The 21,654-nt window shown below is 44.6% G+C and overlaps 1 protein-coding gene across 2 annotated transcripts in view; it reads left to right on the forward strand.

The window, feature by feature from the left end:
• Positions 1–21,654, forward strand: part of LOC311128819 (B-cell lymphoma/leukemia 11A-like) — a gene marked incomplete at its 5' end in the record, with an annotated part of 33,244 nt that overhangs the window by 353 nt on the left and 11,237 nt on the right. Inside the window, one exon of one of the 2 annotated variants that reach the window (XM_084161050.1) lies at positions 4,086–4,481. In XM_084161050.1, coding sequence (XP_084017176.1) covers positions 4,086–4,481 — 396 coding nt within the window. Of the gene's footprint in view, positions 1–4,085; positions 4,551–21,654 lie in introns of both variants that reach the window. The other variant, XM_084161049.1, reaches the window with a different exon arrangement.

Here is a 21,654-nt window from a genome sequence, read left to right on the forward strand (position 1 = left end):
ACGCACTGGCTTTAGTGCCCCGGTTGCCTCAGCCACTAAAGTGCATAGGCTACGTTAAGGTACGCGGAGTGTATGAGTATAGCCTATGCTTTACGCGGTGCTATGTAGAATATCGTCCGGAATTTCCGGTATCCGTGCCTGCCTTGGATCGTGGCGGGTTTCCCCCTCTCGTGCTATTTTTGGAAGGTTTTCAAAAAACTGGAAGTGGATTTTGATTGGGAAAAATCTCGTGTCCGACTGTTTACAAGAACCGCGTGCATGCGCGTGTAGCTCATCTGCCAACAGAGTCGAAATAGATGTCAATAACGGCCTATTTGTACCCTGCTTGTCCAAATATCCTTATCAACTGGATTGTAGTGTTTAGCCTACATTGATTCTGTAAGGTGTTCTGGTATAGTGGCAGGAATGATAGGCTATACTTCTCGAGTAGCCTAGTAAAATTGGTTGCTTTTGTAAAGAGCAACAGGACCAACGCTTTTTATCTTTTATATTTTTCTTCCTACTTTTTACAAACCCACATTTGGAGCCACTTGATATTTGTTTTAGTTTATCATGCAGTACAGTACCCTAAGGTAAGACAATACAAGCATAACACTGTAATGTTATTTAGAAGGTAATAACAATGTAACGAAAATGTTTAATAATTAGACATTTTTAAGTTGAACTAATGTTATGGAAAACTCCATTACGCGCACATTTATTTTGATTGGAGCCTTTATATATTGAAAACATTACCACCATATTTACAGTGTTACAAGCAGCAGGCAGCTATATGCGTTTGTAACTAGAGGAATGACCAAGGTAGCCAGCCCAATGCCTGACGTTGCCACACGGTGTATGCGTCTTGCAACCGTTCCTTCAGTAGCACTCGAATGGTGTTATATGCGATAACATGCCCTACACAGATCCACGTTGTTGTAACATTGTAATGTTTTCGTGCGGCATTATTAGGTTTCCGCATTAAGTCGAGTGGTCATATAGCCATATCTCTGGGTCTCAATGCAGCCAGGGGGCATACAGACCAGCTGCATCGCCAGACTTTTGTTCCTATCGGAATCCCGTCGCTAGGAGGCAGACGACGATCAGAAACTGGATGTGAACTTGAACCTGATCAATTTCACCGCCATCTCAATCTACATATTTGATTATATGTTTAGAATGCAGGGAAAAACATAAGGTATACGGCGCCTTCCCCCCTTCTCCTATTTTCTCTGCAGTTTCGAATCCACCGTTTTTTTCTACATGGGTATAGAAGTTAAACAAATGTCATTACAAGTGTCAACATTCTGTAAGCCTATATCTTGTTAAACCTTAAGGCAAAAATCTCTATAGATTCAGACCTATTTTTATTCCATTGGAAATGGTAGAGGATATCCTATTTTACAATGAAAATAGATGTATTTAAGGTGCAAATGCATAACAAAACGTGTTCATATAAAATGTAGGCCTACTTATATGATGGCTCTAAATTAAGGTTAGTATTTTTGCTTTTTGAGCAAATATTTTGTAATAGGACCTATACCCAAATTATATATTTGTCCATATTTCCTTCATATAAGGAAGGCTATCATTAGAGTTAATGGTAGGCTAATCAAACCCCTTGAAATGTAATGGAATTTACAGAAGTAGGAAAAGAGATATGCTACTAATGTTTACAACTTTTTATTCTTATGGGCTGTGCATCCAACAACACACGTCGTTTTTTCCGGTTGTGCAGACATTACAGTTGTTTTAATATCATGCAGAATGAAATTCGCTTCAAATGCATTAATTAATTTGTAGTGCTGCCTGACAGTGCTTGATTTTCATATAGCCTATTAGAAAACAATTGTTCCTCAACAGTTTTCTTCTTGTTGTTATTGATTTGCCACGCAGAATTTAATTAGTGACGAATCATGTTTATCCCACACATTTTAAAGGAATACAATATAATTTAGCTCAGTGTTGCTGCTCTGATGCAGCCTATATTTTTGGTAATGTGATACTGATAGCATCACATTTAGTTTAGGAGGGGAAATGTAGTGTGGAAGTGCTATTATTTAGAATATGTAAATATAAAGTGCTATTATTCAGAATATGTAAATATTCAGAAAAAATGTATGTCCAGGCTCTGTTTCTCTTCTCTTTCAATTCCATTTCAAGCAGTTCAATGTAGACGGCTCGATATGGTGCAAAGTACGTGCAAAGGCCTATGCCACAACAAAAAAATGCAATCAAATGATATCATCATGAAAATTGGTGTTAGACTTTGTGATTACATTTGTTGTTTATCAATTTTTTATGAAAACCAACAATGCATTATGCAACTCTAAAATCTACTCTCAGTTCAAGTTTAAGGTGAGGACTTAGTCTACTTTCATTTGATTTTATCCAGTGAATTTAATGCCCAGGGCTGTAGCATAAACCCGGCCTTCTGGTGGTTGACCTGACGTTAAATTAAGGGTAGTAACCGGCCGCCGGAATTTATCACATGTTATCTCTATGTCCCAGTTCGCTCGCAGATGTCATGTAGGATTGCTCGTTCAAATGATATTTCCTCTCGCGCGCTGGGAGCTACTCTACATACCTCTCTCTATCTCTCTCTCTCTCTCTCTCTCTCTCTCTCTCTCTCTCTCTCTCTCTCTCTCTCTCTCTCTCTCTCTCTCTCTCTCTCTCTCTCTCTCTCTCTCTCTCTCTCTCTCTCTTCTCTCTCTCTCACACACACACACAATTTCCCTCTATCTGTCTCTAGGTTGGGCGGAAATACATTTAACCTCAGTACCCTGGATCCTATCTCTTTTATCAAACATTCCTACCAATCATCAGCCACTACAAATTAAAATCTATTTTTTGATTCTCAGTGGTTTTAGGTTCATTAAAATGTGAAATTGGCAGCTTAGTAAAGAAGGTCAAGATGCTTACCCATTAGGAAGCTAAAGGAGAGCTACTCTCACCTTAGAGCGAAATATTTCAAACACCATGAGCCGCTCAATAGTAGGCTACTGAGACTCCTTTCTAACTTCCCTCTGTGGTAAAATATCTCTCATTCACACAGCTCGTCGTCCGTGTACAACAAGACTGACACTCCCTGTGTGACAAAAGGCAATTTTAAAACTAGTCAAGCGTTAATCCTGGCTTCCATGGCAAAGAATGTACTTGAACGGTTCCTTTAGGCCGATTTCCGACTGTAAATGTGGTTATCTAGAAACTATAAGTCACACACATGTAAAAAGTCCAGGATCGTTTTTTTTGTTTCGACACACTCATGCTGCTTGTCTTTTCTGCACATATGTTGGACACATTTGTAATTTTCCCCATAATGAATTGAGAGAAGCAAGCTATGTCCTATGAACTATTATTCTTCATCATCCAAGAATAGCCTACTCTTTTGAATATGAAAAACATTTTAAAAAAAATATATTAGAACAACTTTTTCATTTTTTTCCTTTTGTATTTTGAGGTATCCAACTGTCTCTGTCCTACTGAGCTTTTGATTTCTACAAGTCTATAAAACAGTCATTAAATTATCCCATTTATTATCCATCAAACTAAGGCTTAATTTGTCATAGCTATATGTTTCTACAATCACATTATAACTCCCATCTTTAATTACATGCCTTTCTTGGTTGTTGTTGTGTTAATTTCAATGGATGTAGAAGTGGTGAGAGTGTGAAGTTGACAGGCTGATGAGTGTTAAGTGGAGCTGTCTGTCTAATGCCAGTCTCACAGAGAGTTAGTCACCCTTTTTTCTCTGCAACACTGCCCAGGCATTAGTTCTACTTCTACTACATTTTACATTTTACGTCATTTAGCAGACGCTCTTATCCAGAGCGACTTACAGTTAGTGAGTGAATACATTTTTTTCATACTACTACTGCTACTACTTCTACTACTACTACTACTACTGGGGGAGTAGTCTGACGACTACTACTAGTCTAGGCAGAATAGTGAGAGAGAAAAAGCCAAAGCACGTGACCATTGTTTTGCACTGTTATTAATACTGCTCAATTGAACATTCCACCTCTGATTTCCCATCTGTTTCTATCACACTCCCTCTCTCCCTCCCTCCCTACCTCCCTCTGTCTCTCACTCGTTCCCGGTTACAGCCGAGCCCCTGTCTGCCGTCGCCTCAGAGGAGCTCTCGTCGGAACGCTGCTCGGAACGCTCAGACCGTTCGGAGAATGGCACGGGCACACTGCGGGTTGCCGTGGAGACAGAGCAGGATCTGTTGACTTGTGGGCAGTGCCAGGCCACCTTCCCCCTGGGGGACATCCTGCTCTTCATCGAGCACAAGAGGAAGAGATGCCACGGACCCCCCTGTCTGGCCAGGGGCCTGGACAAGCCCCCCTCGCCCACGCCCGGCCTGGCTCTCACCCCCTCGCCCTTCCTGGCCTCTCTCCGCAGGCGCCCTGTTGAGGTGGGCGTCCAAGCCACACCAGGGTGCGATGACGACCGCCTCTTGTTGCCCAGAGGGATCTGCCCCAAGCAGGAACACATCCCAGGTAACCACCATTCCCCACACCAAGTTGTCTTTAAACAAACAATAGGAGTTGTTATTGGCGTAGATGAACGTGGGTAAACGTGCTCAAACGTGTGTGCACCATAAAGGTAGGCAGCCATGGGTGCGTGTTTAAGTTTTGAAGTTTCACAAATCACAATTATATGCAGTGACATGTGAATGTGTATGTCCCTTGTGGGCTTGTGTGTTTATGTTGAGGGGGGGGGGGGGGGGGGGTGTTGCATTAAAGCATCAATGCAGAGTAGTGTGTGTAGGCATAGACTGGGTACAGCAGAGGTCACATATTTGGCACACATGTTCCCTATCCCTGTAGAATTTGTAGTCCTAAGAGACCCAGGGAGAAAGGCACTGCCGTGATTGGGTCAGCTGTCAGTCCTCATTTAAGTGATCCATCTGATTGGTTAGGACTGATAGGCTAGGGGCGGGGTCTATTCTGGCTAACCACAACTGTGAAATGTCACAGGGAAGCCCAAGAGAAAAGGAATAGTGTGGTTGAGATAAAAACACATCTTATGATTTGATTTATGGATTGTTAGCTCATCCGTGTCTCAGATCGCCCTGTTCTCACTGGCTTGTGTTCTTAATTAGAGACACATGTATATGATAGTGCTACTGATCTCTAGCTCTGTGTGTGTATGTGTATGTGTGTGTTTGTGTGTGTGTCAGCCTGCGGAGGGGAAATGGTTAACTTGGCACTGCAGTTGTCCTCAGATCCATTGAGTTTGACAGAGAGAGGATGGGGGGAAGGTAGGTTTTCCACAGTAATCAAATATAGCCCAATGGCAAAGTGACACTGGTAACCTTGAGTTAGTGGCCATTTTGCGATGGCCTAAAAAAGTGGGGCACAGGGTGGGTGCACTGGCAGGCACTGCAGCGGACTCAACCCACCCACCACGCAGAGAAACAAAGGTTTGGGGCATCGGTCAGTCTGTGTGGGCTTCGGTGGGAGTGGTTTAGAGAGTTTATTTGTGTAATTACACAGTTGTGCAGTGTGTATATGCCTGTAAGAGGGCATACACAGATGTTGTGATGTGTGTGTTTTCGTCTCTCTCCCTTTCTGTGTGTGTGTGTGTGTACACGGTTTCTCTGTCTTCATGCCTTCTTAGGATGTGTGTTCCCAGTTTCCCCATATAGGCTACAGTTTTACGATGTGTTTCACTCCATGTGTGTAAGCTTCCGTTTTTTTGTGTGTCCGTGTATGTGCTCTTTTGTGTTGTGTGTGTGTATGTGTCCTGTTGTGAATGGAGAGTGTACAGTATGCCCTCTTGCAGGCTGTGGCTGTCTCATGTGGTTCTAGCAGATGTCTTCTGATCTCACTGTGGTCTCTCTCATACCACATCTTACACCGGTAAACAGAGGCATACTTACTCTCTCAGAAATTTCTTTTTCACCTCTCTATCTCTCTCTATCTCTCTCTCTCTCTCTCTCTCTCTCTCTCTCTCTCTCTCTCTCTCTCTCTCTCTCTCTCTCTCTCTCTCTCTCTCTCTCTCTCTCTCTCTCTCTCTCTCTCTCTCTCTCTCTCTTGGAGTTTTCAGCTGGCCTTTCTCATATGTGTGTGTGCATTGTAGTTATTGCCGTTGGATAGAAATGCAGGGTAGTGACTGTGTTTCTGATTTATGCCACCTCTTCTCATCTGGCTACTCTCTGATTGCCTCCAGAGATCCAAGTTTCAGGAAATGGATCTGTCCCAGATCATCCTCATCAACAATCATTTAGATCTGACCTTTGATCCTTTAATTTTGGTTTTTGGTACGGAATGGACTCCAGAAAGGCCCGTTTCTATTTTATGTTGGTGGGGAGAAATGTTGTGTAACTTGAACCTCACTGTGTGTGTGTGCTGTGTGTGTGTGTGTGCTGTGTGTGTGTGCGCGTGTGTCAGTCTTACCTGGTTCGCTAGCTCATTGTCTTTACAAGCTTCAGTTCAATCTTAATGGATCGGCAATTCTAACCAGGGTTGTGTCTCGACTCGTGTATTTGCATGTGTGCGTGCGTGTCATCTTAGCCCTTTTGTTTTAAAGATGTCGCTGCAATTTCAGCACAAATTATCCAAGCTATTTAAGCATGCTGACTATGACTCAAACACACACACCCACACACCCACACACGCACACATGCACACACACAGTCTCAGCCAGCAGCTAAACTGAAATATTATACTTATTTACATCATAATGTAACAGGCGAGACGCGTCTGGTTGGGTCAATGGCATTATGCGTGGATGTTCTGTTTTAGAAACATTTGGTGGAACAATTTATTTTTTGTTACTATTTTTTTATTGTTACAATTATTATATTAATCAATTGTTATTCACATTTTCAATAGTAATTTTGGTTATTCTTTGTTTTACACAAAGCAATACCGGTAACAGATTATTACGGCAATTTAGTTGTTTTTGTAGTGTTGCTCCACCATAAATATTTATTACTGTGTATTATTGCATTGGTAGGTGTGGTGGTTGGGAGTTTGTCATTGGTATGTACCTGAAGAAAATATGGAGCGTTGCTCTTGTGGTGTAATACACTTACTTACACATCAAACAGCTCTTTTTAAAAATACAAAAGGCAGTACCTGTCGGGGAGTGTGTGTGCGTGTGTGTTCCATGTGGATTGTTGATGTGTGTGTGTGGCACACAAGGCCATTTTAATACGACCACAGTAGGTTGAGATCTTTGACTCTCTTTACTCTATTAATCCTAAACTGGGATTAAAAATGGGATTAAAAATGGGATAAAAAATCCCTGAATGCCACCTCATCCTCAAACTGAGGTTTTAATCAATTGTGCTGTTTCTGTGTGTTCTGTGTATACTAACACAGCACTAACTACACTGATTGTATAATGTCATGGTAATAAAGCATGAATGATTGTGCAACACTGAAATAAATAATTATTCCACTAACCCCATCAAAATATGGTATACAAAGCACATGAGCCCTGGTATTACAAAGACAACACTGTCCCCATGGCTTGTTGGTGTGTTGGTGTGAGTGCGTGTGTGTATGTGTGCATTATGTGTATGTGTGTGTGTGTGTGTCTGTGTAGTCCGGGTGCAGCCTGGCATACGAGTCAGCTGCAGTCTCTGGTGCCAAAACGCCATGCTGAACTAGTGAGTGTGTGTGTGTGTGAGAACAAAGCATCAGAATCTCCCTACCATTACCCCTCCATTGTTGCCGTCTCATCTCTCTCTGTCTAAATCCCCCACCACTTCATACGCCACTGTCTGTCATGACACCAGGGATCATCAAAGAGTCCTTTGGTTTTGCTGGGAGGGTGTGTGGAAACATGCTCTCATGCTGATCTAGCAGGCGCAATTCTCTGCTTGTCTTTCCTAGGCCGGTCTGTAAGCATTGGGTTAAAGGAGATGTGTGGGAGGTCATTTATTGCACTCACGATAGTATGGAGCAGTGACCCTGGATTGAATGGCTTGTTTTGCACGTCATATTTTGATGGCATGGCAATGATGTGTGTGCTATTCTTTGATTTCATGACACATTTTAGACACACATATTGATTTATGATTTGTCCTTTGCACTATTTGGCACATACAAACCATTGCCCCATATTTGGTTTGGATTTAGTTGAGTTACATAAGGTAGTGGGATATGGATTGATGCCTATATGATCAGGCTGATCAGGTTGATATGATATCATTAACAAAATCGATACTGTGACCAACATCATTAGCAGTTGCTTTTATTTTGGCAGTTGTCAACTCTGACGCTCTATGGTGGAATATTGTTGATGGATTATGTTTATTGTTTATTCATCAGTGATTGATTTATCAACAGAAAGCTACAGTTTTTTGATAAGTCGTTTTGTAGCGCTGCAGTGTGGAATGGTCCTAGCTCTCTAATGATGTCAGAAGTTGTGTAAAGCTTGTCTATAAAACTGTTTATACACTACAAAGTTTATTTATATATCCCAGTGGATTATACACTGCTGTTTTATAAACAAAGTCAAACCAAACAAAAGAACCCGGCTCAATTCAGTATGCGTGAATTTGTGTATTACTCTAGCTGTGTATGCTTGTGTATATTGCTCTACCAGTGTGTGGTGTGCGAGAGCCCCATTGGGGCACGGGTGAACATGAAAGGGTGTGTGAGTTGGCAGTGTAGCCGCAGGACATCCCCTGGCAGACCGTGCCAGGGCAGAGTTGGCACTGACCGGGCAGTGAGTGTGTGTGTGTGTGTGTATGTGTGTGTGTGCATGTGTGGAGGGGCTGGCTCCTCATTGGGGTTTCATGTTCGTCATTTGGCTTCATTACCACAGTAGAGCAGCATTGTGCCGCAGAGGAACACACACACACACACACGCATGCACACACACACACTCACACACACACACACACACACACACACACACACACACACACACACACACACACACACACACACACACACGCACACACACATGCACACACGCACATGCACACACACACAAGCATCATTCCTGTCAGATGTCCGTAGTGTGATGACTGTTCTGCTTCTATCGTTAACAAGACAGAGGAAGGACAAGGTGTAGTCTCACCAGGATCATTTCTTCTCCTGTCAACATGAGGGCAGTGCCCTCTCACCCATCACCCCTGGCAAGACCATCTGTCATAACTGCTGGCCTATCTCTGACAATCGCTTAATGGCACTATTTTTAAGAACTGCACAAAGCCCCAAACACACACAGGAGAATATCCAGCTGATTTTACACTCAGTTACATAACAAAGCCTCTCTCACATTTAACTTGTGCTGGTGTACTCTTATTAGGATTACAATTGGGTTATTCATATCACCTTTTGGTTTAAACTGGTTTGTTATAGTATGAATGTATACTGCACTCTAGTGTATGCTGGGTCTTTATTGGAATCTCATAAGCCGTGTGTGTGTGTGTGTGTGTCTGTAGTAATAATAATACTTCCGGTGTTTGTCTGTCATGCCACTACATATGCCATGCCCCCCCACCCAAAAATGAACTCATACGAAAATATGCACGCCTACAAGCACACACACACACACACACACACACACACACACACACACACACACACACACACACACACACACACACACACACACACACACACACACACACACACACAGACAACACACACACACGCAAATCCCCTACATCCTGACTGAATCTTACTGATAATTTGCTCAGGCTCATTTGAATTTTAAGCACTTCTTTAATCTTCAAAGCCCAAATTGCTTTATGAATATGCATGAAGTGGGCAGACTCTAGTTCATTACCTAGTTGTAAATTCTAATGACCGTTAGGTCCTCTCAGTAATTGCCAATTGTTTTGCATTTTTGATTGGCCTATTACCATGTGCATTCTGAACACATCAGCACAGCCTGTCAGACCTTATATGTGAGGGGGAGGTGCATGTATGTGCGTGTGTGGGTGTGTCTGAAGTATACATTTGCACAATTGGTGGGGGAAGTGTGTTAGAGGGTAAGGAAATGCAAGGTGGAAATATCTTGTATGGTTGTAGCGTTTTTCTGTCTGGGGTTTTTGGCCTAAATTGCTGATGTAAATGAAAGCGGCGTTTTGCATGTGAAGATTGAGAGTTCACTGGAAGATTAGACATATTTAATTTACATGATGACTCGCCTCTCATTAATTACTGCATGGGCCTTTCATACAGCACACACACACACACACACACACACACACACACACACACACACACACACACACACACACACACACACACACACACACACACACACACACACACATACACTGATGTTGGCATGCCTGTCACTTCTCTCACCCTCCTTCTTTCATTCTCTCTCTCTATCTCTCTCTCTCTCTCTCTCGCTCTCTCTCTCTCTCTCTCTCTCTCTCTCTCTCTTTCCTTCTCTCTCTCTCTCTCTCTCTCTCTCTCTCTCTCTCTCTCTCTCTCTCTCGCTCTTACTTTACCCTTCTCGCCCTCTCTCGTTCTCTCTCCTCTCTCTTTGAGAAACAGATGTTAACCCCCCCCCTCTCCTCCTCCTTGCTCTGATTTGAATGCGGTACCATTTTGAAGAGAGTGATTTGTCTTACTTACTTTCTCTGTTAACATGGTAAAAATGGGAAGAGAGGGAAATGAATTGCATCATTCAGCACTGAGATGTGGTGTGACCCTCTGAGTATGGCCCACATGAAAAGATGGGCTGAAAAACAAACTCTTGATTTGCCCCACTCACACAGACACACGCAGACAGAGGCATGCCAATATAGTTGCTTTCCCTCCCCAGTGGGAAAGGACTTGCAGCTGTGGCTGAAACAGTGGAGAGAAACGGGAGAGGGAGATTTGGACAAGAAAGAAAGAGACAAGTCAATCAAATAAATACATTTGCGGATAATAATGAGCCTAGAAAATGAAGCAAAATAAAAAGATGAAAACAACAAACAACAAACAAGAAAGCACAAGGGGGCATCTTTTTCCCTTTTGGTTCCTTAGTTGGTTGCTGTTTTTTTCCTTGTTTTTCCCCCTTCCCTTCTTTCCAGTTTGTGTTCAAGCGCTGGGAGGGAGTTGTGTGAAACCTACATTGTGATGAAACAGAATTCTTAATCGGGGAGAAATGAGGAACGATGTGAACGGCGGTCTTTTGGACACATTGAAGGGAGAAAGGGAAGGGTAGAAGTGGTGTGTGTGTGTGTGCGTGCGTGTGTGTGTGTGTGTCTGTCTGTGTATGGGGGGGTTCTTGTCTCCGGTGGGACCTAGAAGGCCTGTTTCCTGAGGACTCTTTTAGCCCCACACACACACACACACGAACGCACGCACCCGAACGCACGCACGCACCCGCACGCACGCACACACACACACACACACACACACACGCACGCACGCACGCACACACACACATATACACACTAGAAGCCATACCCCTGGCTTGCTAGCTCACTTCAAAGTTGTTAATATTCATCTGGGAAACCATATCCAGAACACAAATAAATTATTAAGCGCATGAACTTTTTAGGCAGTAAGATGAACTGATGGGGCACATCTGTGAGATCCACCGTCTTTTTATTTTTTTTGTGTGTGTGTGTGTGTGTCTGTGCACGGTAGTGGATCTGCCCTCATCCACTTCCCTGTCTCTGGTCTTTGGCCAAGGGCATGCATAATTGATCCCACAACCTCTATCATTTTCTTGATGTAATTGCCTCGGTAAGATATGATGAAATCTAATTGATAATTTATCGTTCCAAAATGGGTAAAGAAACAGTGAAATGTCACAAGGGTTTTAGGAGTGTGGGTGGTGTGTATATATGTGTGTGTGTGTGTGTGTGTGTTTGTGTGTGTAAGGGAACGTGATAATGAGGTGGTAGTAGAGGAGAGGGACAGCAGTGCCGGGTTGAGCGTGGAGAGAAGAGAAGAGAGGGGTGAGAATGATAGAGAGAGAAAAGAGAGGAGTGAGAGAGAGAGAAAAGGGAGAGAGACTGAGGTAGAGACAGACAGTCAAAGAGAGAGGGGAAAGAGGGGAAACGGAGAGAGAAAAAGCTAAAGTTCAAATTTGGCGACCCATCTCATCCCTGCCACACCACTTTAGATTTGCTGCCTATCCTCAGATCCAGAGGTAGCTTCTATCTCCACTATGTCCAGGACAGAGCTTCGTAGGGAAAATACAACTCTTCCTTTTTTAACAGACACTCGCCACTATATTCTCCCAGCATGTTTCAAAGTCGAAAGCATGATATATTTAATACCTGGCTGAATGTTGAAGCGTGAAAAGACTCTGTTATGCCTTGAACGTTTTCCTGACAAAAAGGACATGAAAAGGAAAGCCGCTTTTCTCACGCAGTGTCTGTAAGAACTGAAATACATCTTAAACCTGTCTCCACCTCTTTTCTTTCTACCCCCTTTCTTTCTTTGTTCGTTTTTCCTGGCCGTTCTTTGCCAAGGTGAATGTGTCTCAACACGCTGTGCGCTAGCACTAACAACTCTCTCTCTTGCATTGTAAAGTTGACTGGTTAGAAGAGAGGGAGGGGACGCTTGTGCCATAGTTTAAGATGTCCACAACACAAATCTATATTTGATAAGTAGAGCAGAGCAAAGGGGCACAAAGAGGGAGAGAGTGGTTGTGTGGCCCCATGGAAGCCCCCATACAGCCCCGATTCTGCCCCTATAGTGAGGCAATGAAAGGGGCCTCTACAGGCCCCTGGGTAGGCACAGCAGGCAGACAGAGTGATAGAAGGGCTTTGGGCACACACACACACACACACACACACACACATGCACACACCTTTGTTTATCTCCTAGTAAAAGGGGAAGGCAGGAATAATGTACATCTCGCTTTCCACAGGCCTGGAGAGGGCCAGACAGAGACAGCGAGAGAGGGATGGGGCTATAGGGGGAGAGGTCGCCTGAGGGGGTTAGGGAGGAGGAGATAGGGAGAGAGGGGTAGGGGGTATGGGGTAAGGCCTGATGATGGTTGTCCATTAACAGATGAACTTGGCAGAGAGCCAACTGTTTGATGAGACGGATGTCACAGACCGTGTGCTGGGGCTGCTCTCCCTCTCTCTCCCCCTCTAGGACTTTCTCTCTCCTTCCTTTCTCTCTCTCTAGCCCTTTCACTCTCGTTCTTGTTCTCACTTGCTTCTCCGTTCACACGCTTTCTTCTTTTCTCTTACTCCTTCTACCTCTTCATCTTCTCTCTCCCTCCCTCCTTTTCCCTGACTGTACCTGACTATACATCAAAAACAGCACTGCTCCTCTGTGCTCTCCTCCACCCCACCACCACCCTTCTATGCCCAGAACCAGTTCAGACCGGTTAGCTGGCCTTGCAGCCGGGGCCTCTGTCATCTCTCCTTAACCGAGTAGGGGAACCAAAAACACCAAAAACACCAAAAAGGAAAATGAAAGCTAAATCCTGATAATGCAGCTGACCTGAGTGTCCTTAGCTGGTGAATTAAAAGAACGAGAGAGAGAGCGAGAGCGAGAGAGAGAGAGAGGGAGAGGGAGGGTGGGTGGGTGAGAGGGAGGAAGAACAAATTAAAGAGACCAGGGCTTATCAAGGAGAGGAAAAAAGCAAATGAGATACGCCAGTGAAATGAGTTTGGTGAGTTTGTGGGCAATTTTGCAGGGTTGAAAATTGAATAATAGGAAAAGATAGTTGAAGAAGGGTGCAGAGGAGGTGGGAGGAGCTATGTGTGTGTGTTTGCTCAAACAGCAGGAGTTCTTTACCTTCGTACAGTGTGTGGTATTGGGGGTGGTACAGCTAGACAGACCCCTCTCGGTCCATATAGTATAGAACTTGGTCACGAGTTCGACCTTTACACTTCAGGTCAGTCTTTACACAAGTCCAGTTCTTTCATAAGGGTTTCTTAAGGGCAAGTCTGCCCCCATGCTGCTGTGTATGGTTGGGGTATGTTTCATGTTCTGTTGGTCTAGTTGGGTGTGGTGGTGGGAGGGGAATGGTTCTGTTTGGCGTGTAGGTCACACTGGTCATGTTGGTATGTGTGCAATACAGTACATTAGAGGTCAGGCAGTTTGTGTGCGTATGTGTGTGTGTGTGCACTCGGGTGGACGGTGTGTGTGTGTGTTGGTGTTTATGTGAGAGGGCATGTGGGCCCGTGCCATTTGAGAGGGCATGTGATATGTGGACATTATGAAGGACGCACAGCCTTTAAATGAAATGTGATCTGGACGCTATGACCAGCCTGGCCAGGCCTGAGAAATGGAGACAGCAGGTCTAGAGAGACAGAGAGAAAGGGATAGATAAGTAGATTGGAAACCACATGCATGCATAGAAATATAGACACACATGCACACACGCACACAGACACACACACACGCACACGCACGCACACACACACACACACACACACACACACACACACACACACACACACACACACACACACACACACACACACACACACACACACAGACCATCCTCTCTTGCCCTGGGCTGTCCTGTCAGCAGGAGTGGGAAGCAGGGTAACTACCCCTGTGGCTATTACTCGCTTTACCCCTAACCCATAGGCTATTTGGGGCCGTATTAGCTGCATTTAAAATGCAGTTGAACCTTCCAGCTATGATCATGGAATAACTCATTTTTTCCCTTTGATAATCTATATAAGCATTTAAATCAGCACAACATGCTTCATCCTGTGCCAGTGAAATCTCTTGATATCTTTCTCCCCCTAAAACTAGGATTAAAATGTGGATGCCTCCATTCATCTTTACAGAGAGTGCTGTCATCCCTTAATGCAGTTTTACCCTTCCCTCGGGGTGCTACCCTCCCACTCCCACAGCAGAGATGGAGGGAGGGAGAGAGAGAAGGTGAAGGAGCGACAGGGAGAGAAAAGAAGAACGGGAAAGAGAAGTAAAGGAGGGATGAAGAGAGATGGGGATGAAGAGAGAAGGCCAAGAGGAGAGAGATAAATTAGGCAGAGGGTACAATGTATTGGGGAGATCATTGTAGGGACCCAATGTTCAGCTAATGGGGTCAGGTGTGTGTGTGCGCATGTGTCTGTGTGTGTGTGTGTGTGTCTGTGCGTGTGTGTGTGTGTGTGTGTGTCTGTGCGTGCATGTGTATAAAAGATTGGGTGCCGTCGCCGGTCAGTGGTGTGAATGATGACTGGAGACTTCCACCGGATTCACCCAAGCACCTGTGGTCCCTCGCTCTCCCGCGTTGGGCCTCAGATACAGGTTTCGCCCGGCCTGGTAGCATGTGTATGATGTTGGATTTCATTCTCATGTCCAATGTGCACATTTAGATGAAGGGGGTTGCTGGCTGTTGGTGTTCTGCTCTCTCTCTGCTTGCTGGGACGGGTCTGTGGAATGGAATGGTCCAAGTATGGAAGCCTCTCTCACCCTTCTGTTTACTTTGGGCTGGTCCGTGTCCTGCTGAAGTACCTTTTATTAACACTCCTGCACAAGAGCCTTTAACTGGTTGTGTCTGTCTGTGTGTTCATACGATATATGTTTGCACCTGCAAGCTTAAGTCTATGTCTATACCACAGGCGGACGGTAACGCCTTAATTGAGGAGGACGGGCTCATAGTAATGGCTGGAACTGAATAAATGGAATGGTATCGAACACATTTTCCATGTGTTTGATACCATTGCATTCAATTAATTCCAGCCATTATTATGAGGGGTCCTCCCCTCATCAGCCTCCTGTGGTCTATACTCTTCATAAGGGGTTTCTAAAGGCTATCCACAGCCGACTCAGTGTGCCGTCTACTAATAGCTTAATTCTACCAGAACATATGACAATGTACATTCTCTGATGAAGTATTTCTTGGAGTCTTAACAGTGTAGAGTGTACAGTGTGTATTCATAGTTGTGGTATTATTGACTTTAAGTCATTTGTCTCCTTCAGAGCTGGATCCTATAGCTATTGCAGTTTGTCTGTTCGTTTTGACTTGTTTCTGCGCCTCAGGCCCACTCTTCCATTTCTCTCGCTTTCTCTCTGTCTCTCTCTCACTCTCTCGTTCTCTATCTGTCTCCCTCCATTGTGTGTTTTACATTTCACTTCGTCAGGTTCCACGAGGCATGTGTAGATGTGTGTGGTTTTTTGGAGTGTTCCATTTTGTAACTAAGGGGTGTGACTCTGTCAACTCGGACCTCTGGGAGGCTGCAGCAGAATGATGCCAATGCCCGGGATGAGTTATACTCTGGAGGGGGTGTGTGTGTCTCAGACAGATCTTTGTCTGGGTGCCGAGCAGTGTCTGTGTGTGTGTGTGTGAGTGTGTATGTGTAGGTGTGTGTTTGTTTTATGTGGCTCTCATACAAACCAGACACTGCTCTGATTTTGCACATGGCAGCTTCCCCCTGACCACTGGACCACTGGGGCCTTCACAGAGCTTTCCTCATGTTTCCACTCTCTCTTTCTTTCTCTCGCGCACTCTCTCTGCTTTGTTGTTCTCTTGGCCTCTTTGTAGCAGTAAATACCCTTGTTACCCGACACAGATACACCTTTCTACTTGACCAGACAGAGAGAGAGCAGGGCTGACAGGGTATTCTCCAGTGACCTCCTGCCCTCTGTTTTGAGGGACAGAGTTAACACACTCTCTCTGGCCCTGTTTCTGTTTCCCTCCTAACTTTATTTATTTATCTCCTGAAACACAGAGATGAAACACTGGTTTAATCTTTAACATGGTCTCCAAACCAGCCTTTTCCAGGTGAGGGAAACCTCCTGGGTGTGTGTTTCTGTGTGTGTAAAGATTAGAGATTCATTTGGTTGGTTTTGCTGTACGTTTGCTTTTCCTTTATAATAAATCCTTTATAATAAGACCATAGACACACGTAGCATGGAATAACTAGCTACTCATTTAGCCATTAACTCTCTCCTAACCTCTACAGTGATGTTAATAATGACTATGCCCTTTCAATAGGATTTACCATTTAATGCTACTCATGGTTTAGAGATAATTATATTTTTATGTATATGTCAAAAGGCCAATAAAACCTAGCAATGTTTATTACTTGTACACACACACACACACACACACACACACACACACACACACACACACACACACACACACACACACACACACACACACACACACACACACACACACACACAGACACACACACACACACACACACACACACAGACACACACACACACACACACACACACACACACACACACACACACACACACACACACACACAGACCCTTTGGTTCCACGTTCTGCCAAGTCGGACGGCAGGCTGCCAGTAAAAGGCCTGTGATTGGGCTGTGATCATCTGTCAACACAGGGTTAGCCAACCACAGCGTCCAGAGTGCCCCCCTCCCCCCAGCCTTCATTTAGATCAACAGGGTTAATTAGCTGAACACGGCCCCCCGCAACTGGCCTCCAGCACACCACAGAGGAGCTCCCCGCTCAAACCACGACCAGCACCAGAAGGTACTAGCACTGAGGCTAAAGGTACTAGCACTGGGCCCATGTTAGCACCATCACTAGCACAGACGCCACAGCTGCCACTCATGTTAGCTGTCTGGCACTGATGCTAAGCCAAGGTTAACTCCACCACTACTACTAATACCACTTACTTCCTCTGATGTACATCTGTTTGTGTCGCCCTGGGGAATATCAGGGACAAGGCATTGTAGAGAGAGAATAGGAGTGTATTATGTTGGGGCCAGGTCAGTGTGAGCTGCTACTGGGTTTGGTTTCAATACATTGCTTTTGTTTGTTGTTTTTCTGCCAAACATGTCCAGTATACACGCACACATGCACACAAACCTGCAAACATGCACACACACCTGCACACATGCACACTCACCTGCACCCAGCAATCATAGCAAGCCAGAAAACAGGCAGTGAGAGACTCGATGGTCACTGAGGGGGGACGATTCTGTCTGTCTTTTCTTGTTTGGTCTCGTAGTCACCTTTCTGGAGTTGGTGTTTATGTGTATGTGTGCATTCTGTTTCCTCCTGTCTAAATATGGAGTCTACATTTCCTCGGTATCACTGTGACGTATTGTGGCCATTGGTGTGCCATCTCATCTGACACATGTGAGTGTGTGTGTGTGTGTGTGAGCTTGTGCGTTTGTGTGTGAGAGAGAGAGAGAGAGAAAGAACATGATCCGCTTCCTCTTTTTATGTTTTTGAAATAATTATGTGTCAAGTATTTGTGTTCGCCTGTGTCTAGGAACACCCAGGCTATTACAGACATCACACTGCAGCTGGGAAAACCAGCCATTTTGGTTCTGTCACTAGTAGCCATGTATAGAGCCTTGATGGTGGCTCGGGCAGCTTGGTGGTCAGGGCCTGGACACTGGGCGTTGGTGAGAGTGGTGTGTCAGAAGTTTGTGCCATTGTAGGACGATAGGTTTTGACGCCTTTTCTCTGTAGCTGTAAGAGGGAGATGGGGGAGGTTTGGGAAGTTACACCCATAACCTTATCAGAACTCTGGCGGGTCAGGCCTGGCTGGACAGAGAGAGAGAAAGTGAGAGGCAAGCAGGCAGTGAGAGGCGTGAGAAGTAGAAGATGTGAATGCCTGTGAAGAGTGTCTTTCTCTCACTCTCTCTCTCTCTCTGTAGCTCTCTCTCTCTCTCTAGCTCTCTCTCTCTCCCTCTCTCTCTATCTATCTCTCTCTTGCGTGCCAGTGTTTATGTGAGCCAGTTCATTCTTCTAAGTGACATGCTTTTCAATTACTACATCTAAAACACATTTAATAGTAAGCTGGTAAAATACACTTATAGATAAGCCAGTCAATTGTATTATACACTGAGTGTACAAAACATTAAGAACACTGTCCTAATATTGAGTTGCACCCCCACCTTTTGCCCTCAGAACAGCCTCAATTAATCGGGGCATGGACTCTACAAGGTGTCGAAAGCGTTCCACAGGGATGCTGGCCCATGTTGACTCCAATACTTCCCACAATTGTGTCAAGTTGTCTGGATGTCCTTTGCCTTTGGGTGGTGGACCATTCTTGATACACACGGGAAACTGTTGAGTGTGAAAAACCAAGCAGCATTACAGTTCTTGACACACTCAAACCGGTGCGCCTGGCACCTACTACAATAACCCGTTCAAAGGCACGTTCACAATCCATGTCTCATTTGTCTCAAGGCCTAAAAATCCTTATTTAACCTGTCTCCTCCCCTTCATCTAAACTGATTGAAGTGGATTTAACAAGTGACATGAATAAGGGATCATAGCTTTCACCTGAATTCACCTGGTCAGTCTATGTCATGGAAAGAGCAGGTGTTCATAATGTTTTGTACAATCAGTTGTATGTGAATGTATGGTAATAAAAAACATAAACACTTATATGTATATTTTTTATTAAACCTTTATTTTGACAGGGAAGAGATATTGAGACCTAGGTCTCTTTTCCAAATGTGCCCTGTATAATACAATATAAAATACACATTCTACGCATTAAAATACAAAAACACAAGCACAAATAAAATAAATCACAAATCACCCAGAAAAACAGTTGCATTCCTCCACAAATAAGTCCCCAGTCAATACTTTACATCTTCCTAACGGCACCAGAACATCAAGATGAAATGTATTTTAATAATGTTCCAGCAACCATGGTCCATTAAAATTTAAGCAGATTTACCTAGCTCGGTGGAGACCCTAGGAACCTCAATAGTTAACCAATCTTGTGAACAGGTTAGGCAACTCAGGTGTCTATACTTTAACAGCAAGTTAGATAAGACGGAAGTTTATGAAGTAGGGCCTATGAATGATGATATGGTCAACAGATGCTTTTACCCAGTGCAACCTAAATTGGAGCACCATGCTCCAAAACCCACTGAACCGTAATGGTAGACATGCTTCTTAAGAAATAGTATAACGTGAGCATGAAGTACTGTAACCTAGCCCTAGATGCGAAACAGCTTGTTTTAGTGATATGAACTCAGTGATAGATTGAACGGATGTTGACACAGATATATAGGTGGGATATGTCAGCTTATGTAATGCATGTCTGTGAGGCAACTCAAACTTAACAACCTTGGGTTGTAACCTGATCACTCAGTATTCACAGACAGACAGACAGACAGATGCACACGCATATGCACACACAACTTACCACCCCCCCCCCCCCCCCCCCCTCCTGTCAGCCTACATAACTCAGAGTGTACTGTTCTGTCCTGACTATCTATTTGTAGTTTTTTTTTCTGGTTCGACTCTGGGGTGTAAAACATTATTTTTTTTGTCTGGCCCACTTGAGATAAGCATCTGAGATATGTTCCCTCAACCGACATGACCTTACGGAAAGAACAAACTTTAACCCTCCTTTCCCCCTCTCTCACTCTCCCTCTCTCGCAGTTCCTCCTATAGGCAGACATGCTGCATAGGGGGGGGCCGGCCAGCAGGGATACATTTTTGGGCAGGGGTTAGCAGGTGCACGCACACACACGCACGCACACGTCTGCCATGTTTAAACCTGATTTACTGGGCAGCTGCAGAGAGGGAACGGAAGAGAAGGGAGCTCACAGGTACTGGGACTGGGAATTCCTCCTGTAGAGCGTCTGGTTTTATAACCATCTTAGACAGAAGTATAGTAAAGCAGGTCAGAGTTTTAAAAGGAACATTTATTGGGCTTATAATAACATTTAAACTGGCCTTCCCAGTTTAAATGTTGCTAAGTGAGTCATACCAGCATTCTGCTTATGGCTTTGTGTACTATTAGCAGCTATTAAGGGCCAAGGAGGAGAAGACAAGCACATTTTTCTGTTTTCACATATACACACTAAAACTCTCATTGGATTCATAGAGAGTATTGGTTGCAGCCAGCACTGTGCCCCGCCTGCCATCGTAATGTATTATGGGATAATATGGATTAGAGTACCCGTCCCCCCCATCCCCCCCGTCCCCACCGTTCCCCCCGTCCCCCGCCTCCCACACACACACACTCACACTCACACACGCACACGCACACACATTCTAGATGAAGAACTAGAGTGACTCTCTAGATTAAGAATTAGAGTGAGAAGCATGCACCACAGCCCTGCAAGCACTGCATCCATCTTACACCACTGTTATTGATGGTTAACATTAGACTCTTGTATTAACGACTGCTCTACTCTCCACGCCAGCCTGAGTCACACACACACAAACACACACACACAGACACAAACACACACACACACACACACACACACACACACACACACACACACACACACACACACACACACACACACACACACACACACACACACACACACACACACACACACACAAACACACACACACACACACACACACACACACACACGCGCACACACACACACACACACACACACACACACACACACACACACACACAAGCTCTCACCCTTGGCCCCTGTGTCTCCCCTCTCTCCCTCATTCCCCACTCCCCACTCCTATTGTCCTTCATCCCTCCCCTCTCACTCCCTCACTTATTCAGAACAGTACTTTACTTCTACCTCTCCCTCTCCACCCCAACCCCTCCCCTACGCTCCTGTTAGAGAACCACTCAACTTTTTACCTCTTCAGATTTCCCTGAATTTCCATTCTCTATGAATCCCAGATTGGGAATGTTGATGCATTGTTAACGTAGCGAGACTCCCTTTGGCAGGAATGTCCATTCATGCTCCATGAAGAGTCTGAGAGCTCGGCATCCCTCTCTCTCTTCTCTCTCCATCCCTCTCTCTCTTCTCTCTCATCCTCTCTCTCTTCTCACTCCATCCCTCTCTCTCTCTCACTCCATCCCTCTCTCTCTACTCT

Source organism: Coregonus lavaretus (genome assembly GCF_964263955.1).
Source record: "Coregonus lavaretus genome assembly, chromosome: 1".
NCBI lineage: Eukaryota > Metazoa > Chordata > Actinopteri > Salmoniformes > Salmonidae > Coregonus > Coregonus lavaretus.